Below are 6,007 nucleotides of genomic sequence, written 5' to 3'. Positions count from 1 at the left end.
CGATAGTTCGTGCAGTCAACTTTCATTGAGATGGCGTGGTGAACATTGGCTAGGTTAGGGATGGCTGGAAGAACTGAATTAGTGGTAGCTGGTGGGGTGGGTGGAATCGAGGTAATAGAGGTTGGGGGACGTCGGACTGTAGAGAAGGAAAGAGATAGCCAGGGTTTAAAAAAGAGAGTGAAAACTAACTAAACTACCTAAGACACCTTGTTCTCATACCATGTAAAGTTACCAAATCGTTGTAAATTTTCCAAATGCCTTTTGGCATTATAGGGTAAATAATTATTAAAGACAATACAGGATTGATTTGGATTACAAAAGATTTGGTGTTACCAACAACCCACATGGATAAAAATCAAGACTACCTAATTAAGGAGATTCGGTAGTGGAAACTGTTGGAGATTATGTAAAAAAATCTAATAGGAATTTTCTGAAATATTATTTACCACTAATACAGTAACTATAAATTAAAGTGAAAATCAATATAAAACAAAGAGGTTTAGAAATAGCCTGGTTAGGGATCAAGGCATGCCGGAAATCGCACTTTCCAAATCAATATGCCATGGGTTTGCGGGCATTTATACAATGGTCCTTCATAAGTTGTTTCTGCGTAGTGGAACCTCCCAGAAATCCTTTATCGCCCATATCGCAAAGAAATAAGATAAAAGATAAAAAACCAATAAAAAACCAAGAACAAAAATGAATCCAGTAAATTTTCTAGAGAAGAAAGCAAGTAGTGTCAAGGGAGAAATCTTCTAGAGAAAGATGTAGAGGAATGGTTGTTTTCTGTACGCAAGGAAGATCAAGGAGAGACATTTTAAAAACAAAATGTAGGTGAGTAGCCGTTTTTTAGAAACGTGTTTACTTCCCATTTTACAAAATAAAGGTTCTCACTTTATTTCTAAAATTAAGGAAAGTCAAAATAAAATTAAAACTAAATTAAAAAGCTTTAAAAATTTAAATCAGTTACAACAGACAATATTGGGAGATTACGGTTACACATAAGGAGATCCCATATCTCCTCAAATATCTGCTATATCCATTATCTTTAACGGGCGTGGATGAGGAAGGAGATGATTACTCTAAAGTAGAGTAGGCATTGGTAGCCATATGTACGTGTGAGTGTGTGTGTGTGGGCGCGTGAGAGAGAGAGAGAGAGAGAGAGAGAGAGAGAGAGAGAGAGAGAGGAAATGGGTGAAAATAGAAACAAAATGTAAAAGAGACATGCTGCAAAACACTAAGGAGAAAGCAGAAAAGGAAACATATTGCAGAGGATTGGGTGGGCAGGAGACCAACTGGCGATCATTAGAGAAAATAATGGAGAATGGATCGATCACTCTTATTACATAACCATAAATAATGTTTTGGTAAGGTTGGAAGATTCAAGATGAATCTCTCCATCGAATGTATTCGTACCTATGACGGCTTACATGAGATTGCAGACTCTCCTTGACATCTTCCTCTAAACATGGTGAGAGTTTTTTGTTTATTCGTATCATTTATTTTATGGTCCAAAGAGTACATAACCCAAATACTTAAGCGCTACCTATATGATAGCTGCCATTTGTAAACACCAAACCAAATAGAAAAAGAAATGCCTATTAGAGAAACAGTTCCAACGTGTGTGAAACACTCCTCGTGACATTGCTGTTGCATGCATGCTTGGGGTTTATGTATCAGACATCTAAGGAGGGGAAAGTCTCAAGAACAACATAACCATCATTCACTAGAAAACAAAGGTGAGCAACTAAATGTGTTGTGGAAGGAAATGGAAACAATCAGTTTCACTTTCCAAATTAGGGGTTTCTGTTTAGGAAATTAATAACTTCACACGAAAAAGATCCTCCCATTTTTCTCGGTAAAAATCAACAACTTGCAAGACCAGCATTCTTTCTGCAAACCAAACCAGACCCATATTTTTCTTTTCATTATCTTATCTATTTTTCCATTCCTTTTTGTCATGGAAATACATACACCCAACTAAACAGTATAAAAGCCAAACCACTGTTTAAGCAACAAGAAGAAGAAAAAGATAACCTTTGATTTTGTTTTTCTTAAGTTGGTTAGATAGACTTGTGTTCGAGTATACTGACATTGGTTCGCTGTCTCTTTATACTCCCCAAAGAAGACTCATCACCAGACGTTCTCTCCATGACCGCCCTAAGTGCGTCTTGAATGGAATTAATCGAGTGTTCGTCATTGTTCTTCAAATCTTTTTCTCCAGTAATGAGCAACACGTTCTTCACTCGCCCACCTAGTGTTGTTATCTCAGCTTTGAGCGTACGTAATCGGAGGGCCTTTAAGGTCTTGATAAGGTCCGGCAAAAGATCCGACCTATCATCACAACAAAGAGAAGCTTTAATTACGAACTTGCCATCCTCATCAGAAGTATCAACGGTAAGCTCATCGGCCTCCGTCGGGACCGGTCCCACTTCACCAATTTCCGACGTTTGACGCTTCAGATCTTTCACGTGTTGGATCACCTCTGCAAGTAAGGAAGCTTTATCCGTCTGCCAAAAAAGGATGAAGAACCATTAGAATTTGAGAAAAAAGAAGTACAATCAGAGGATGATAGACGCTATTGGTTATTAGAAGTTTTCGAGATTCTTTGTATTTCCGTTTCCTTATATTCTGCTTCTAAGGCAGAATCTAAGCCTATGTAGTCTTATTGTTTGTATCCCTATTCTTGGGAGAGGGTTAGGGTCTGTATCATCTTTCTTATTTAAATAAACCAGTAGGGGTCTTGGCCAAACCCCAGCTTACCTCTAAAAAAAGGACGAAAAATATTGGGTTTGTAGCTTCAAATAATACATTAGTGTAATATATGTATCTAGAGAGAGAGATGGGATTTTTGTAAGATAGTAACTGGTAGATAGAGAGAATTTTTGGGGTTGCATGCCCGTTCTCCAGAAAGTGAATTTGTATGAAAAGGGATAGTTCTCTCTGACAAGCGGGCTAGTTTGTCTTTCTTTCACCATCTTTTATTGTTCTCCGGCAAGACATTTCTGTGAAAGCTTTTTCAGCATCTCTGGTTCCTCTTTTCCATGCCAAACTTTAAAGCTTATTTTCTTTTTGCTTCGTTCCTAGGAACTCAAAAACCCAACAAAAGAAACACACAAAAAAAATCTATGGGAGGAGAAGAAAAATAGATTGCACCAGTACCCACGTATCATGTTCTAATTAAAACCCAAATCATAATAAAGGCATAATCTTTATCCCATCTTATTCGTATATTTTCAAAATCTAAAATCATAAAAGCATAACCCTAAAAAAATAGCCACCAAATAAACTAGAAAATAAATAAACAACGTATCTATAAGAGAGTCTAGAACAAGATTTGATCAAATTTAATCATCATCATCTACTTACTTTGGTGGTGTTGGGTAGCAAGCTACGCAACTTAGCGAGATGAGTGTTGATTCTCTCCCTACGCCTCCTCTCAGCCTCACTGTGGCTTTTTGAGGCTGCAAGGGCCTTAGCTTCCATCATCTCCTGAGTCGTCATCTTACCCAACTCAGATTGAAGACCAAACGATGACGATTCGGCTCGACCCGACCGGTCCGAACCACCATAAAAACTGGCTAGACCCAGATGATCTGAAGAAGACCCATCATATGCAAATTGTAGTGCAGCAGCTCTTCGATTGTATAAACCACTATAAGGAGAAGTTAAAAACTGATCGTGGTCTCGAACCGGGTTAGTGATAAGCTGAACCGGGTCGAAAGCCTGAACCGGAGGAAGAGACCATGGTAGAATAGAAGCAGTTTCAGGAAGGCCAAGCCCTCCTAAAAATCTGTCGTTATATTGTTGTTGGTGTTGAAATAGCTGTTGTTGGTATGTTTGGAATTCATTCATTTGGGAATCCTCCTCTTGATTTTCCACCTTCTTCCCACACATATTTTTCCTTCCCTCTCTCTTTACCCTCTCCCCCACAAACTATAAAGCTCTTTTTGACATTCTCAGGCACCCCACATCCGCGGTTTCTCTATTTGGGCTCTTGTTAAGGGATAAAAAGAAAAAGGGGGGCCCTTAAACTTTCAAGAAGATAGCAAAATAGACTCTTATTTCATATGGGACGGTGTTTGGTTCTGATCTTTTGTCCTCCTTTCCCTGCCCTCGTAAAAAAGCCAAGCTTTAGACTTCTCTTCCCCTTGATGCCATCCCTTTGTTTCTCTTTATATCACTTCCTACTCTCTTTTTCCTCTCTGATAACTACAGTCCTGTATTCGCCTTTCCTTTGTTCCTACTCTTTCTCTCTTATAATCTAAAATACTTTTTTTCTAGCCTTTATATTACTCGATAGCAGCGGCAGAAGAATGAATGCCGAGTGCCGACCGGCCCTGATGATAATAGTCCACCTCGGTCAAACCCCACATTCTTCTCTCCTAGTTAATTTCACGCCTCCCTCCTCCTTCCCAAAACCACGTAATGATTGTGTCTTGGGACTCTCTCTCTCTCGCTCTCTCTCACACCCCTTCTCTATCCTCGGTTTCAGTAACATAAATAAAATCTTCACTCCTCAACAACATCTATTACAACCACCATGAACCCCTATTCTCCACTGGTTTTGCTTTTCTTTTTTAAGCACTCTCACTTTGTATTTTTTTTCTTGTTCGGGAGGGTCTTGGTCTTTTGGGTGGCCACACACATGCTTGCTTTGGTCCCCCTCATTTTATCTTTTCTTTCACGCATTATATTCAAAGATCTGATGATGCCACCACTAACATTCCCACGAGAGGGAAGTGGGGTCACAGTGACTTCAGCTCTACCGTGTCATGACGTTGGTCCCTCCAACATTTATACCCCGGCCCATACGTATATTTTGATTTCGCGTGCACTATCCGTCCTTCTATTACCTTTATACTTCTTCTTCTTGCCCTTCTTTGTCACCGTCTCTAGCTTTTGTATGTCTCCGTATATACATATGGGAGAAATTATAAGATGAGTGGGCGTATAAACACTTACTCATCATCCGTCCTTCTATTTGATCCAACAGCGGCTCACTTTTTGATGAGCTGCCGTTGGATCAAATATCGAGGGTGGTACTTCTATCGTACCACCTTTTTAGACGCGCATTCATCATATAATATCTCTACATATCCTGAGATTTTATACCAACTGTGGACATAAAGTCCAGTATTTTTCAAAAAGTACAGTAGGACCCACTTAAGAGGATGATCCAAACCATTCATTTGCTGGGCCACGACATAAATTGGTTGTACCCCGTAAATCATCTCTATAGGATTATCCTAACTCTCCGATCTGTAGAGGGGCACCCAATTTACAGGGTGATTTACGTGGTACGACCAATTTATGTCGTGGCCAGCAAATGAGCGGTTTGGATCATCCTATGAAGTGGGCCTACTATATATATATTTTTTAAAAATACTGGATTTTAGGCCCAATACTCCAGATAAAATGTTTTCATACCCTTCAAATGTTGTAGGGGATTTGCTAGGGACCATCTCAAAAGGCATTTCGCGACTGGCTATTGCATCTGATAGCAGCCACCTCAGATGAAGTAAATGAATAAAACAAAGTCTTATGAAAAGTGAGCCTGGCTATGTGGCTGCTCTCACATGCAATAGCCCGCCGCGAAATGCCTTTTGTGGCATGGTCCCTTGCAAATCTGATGTTATAAATATAAGGTAAAGACCTTTCTTCTTTTATAATTGCAACTCCACGGAAATGAGTACATTGGTCGGTTTAGTCGGGGGTTTTAGTAGACCCCAAACCGACCAAATAGCAAAGGGGTTAATTTCCCCAAGAAAAGAAGGGTCAAAATGGCAATTCAACAGTAGGCTAGACGGTGGTCAACATGGATAGCCGGCTGGCACTGGTGTTGGGAACTCCTTTCCCCATCGACTTTTGACAAAGTGGATTTGAACAGGTGTGAACGCCCGTTGAATTTTTATCACCGTAGGTAGCATCAAGATCGTACGGTTGTGGGAAGTGGGCCCGTTCTTGACCCCATCAACTACTAAAATGTCAAAACTAGAGGGGCCAC

The 6,007-nt window shown here is 39.9% G+C and overlaps 1 protein-coding gene across 1 annotated transcript; it reads right to left on the bottom strand.

The window, feature by feature from the left end:
- Positions 1 to 1,771: 1,771 nt before the first annotated feature.
- On the bottom strand, positions 1,772 to 4,655 carry LOC143876746 (transcription factor bHLH30-like). The gene is made up of 2 exons (XM_077378443.1): positions 3,370 to 4,655; positions 1,772 to 2,510 (listed from the first exon to the last, which is right to left on the bottom strand). Exons 1-2 carry the CDS (start codon positions 3,895 to 3,897, stop codon positions 2,064 to 2,066), a joined length of 975 nt encoding a protein of 324 aa, XP_077234558.1. The 5' UTR covers positions 3,898 to 4,655; the 3' UTR covers positions 1,772 to 2,063.
- Positions 4,656 to 6,007: the final 1,352 nt, after the last annotated feature.

This window comes from Tasmannia lanceolata, unplaced genomic scaffold (assembly GCF_043159265.1).
Source record: "Tasmannia lanceolata isolate RefF3 unplaced genomic scaffold, GAP_Taslan_0.1 ptg000005l, whole genome shotgun sequence".
Lineage (NCBI taxonomy): Eukaryota > Viridiplantae > Streptophyta > Magnoliopsida > Canellales > Winteraceae > Tasmannia > Tasmannia lanceolata.
The sequence above is the reverse complement of the archived record's forward strand: the minus strand, read 5'-3'. Positions and strand labels throughout refer to the sequence as shown.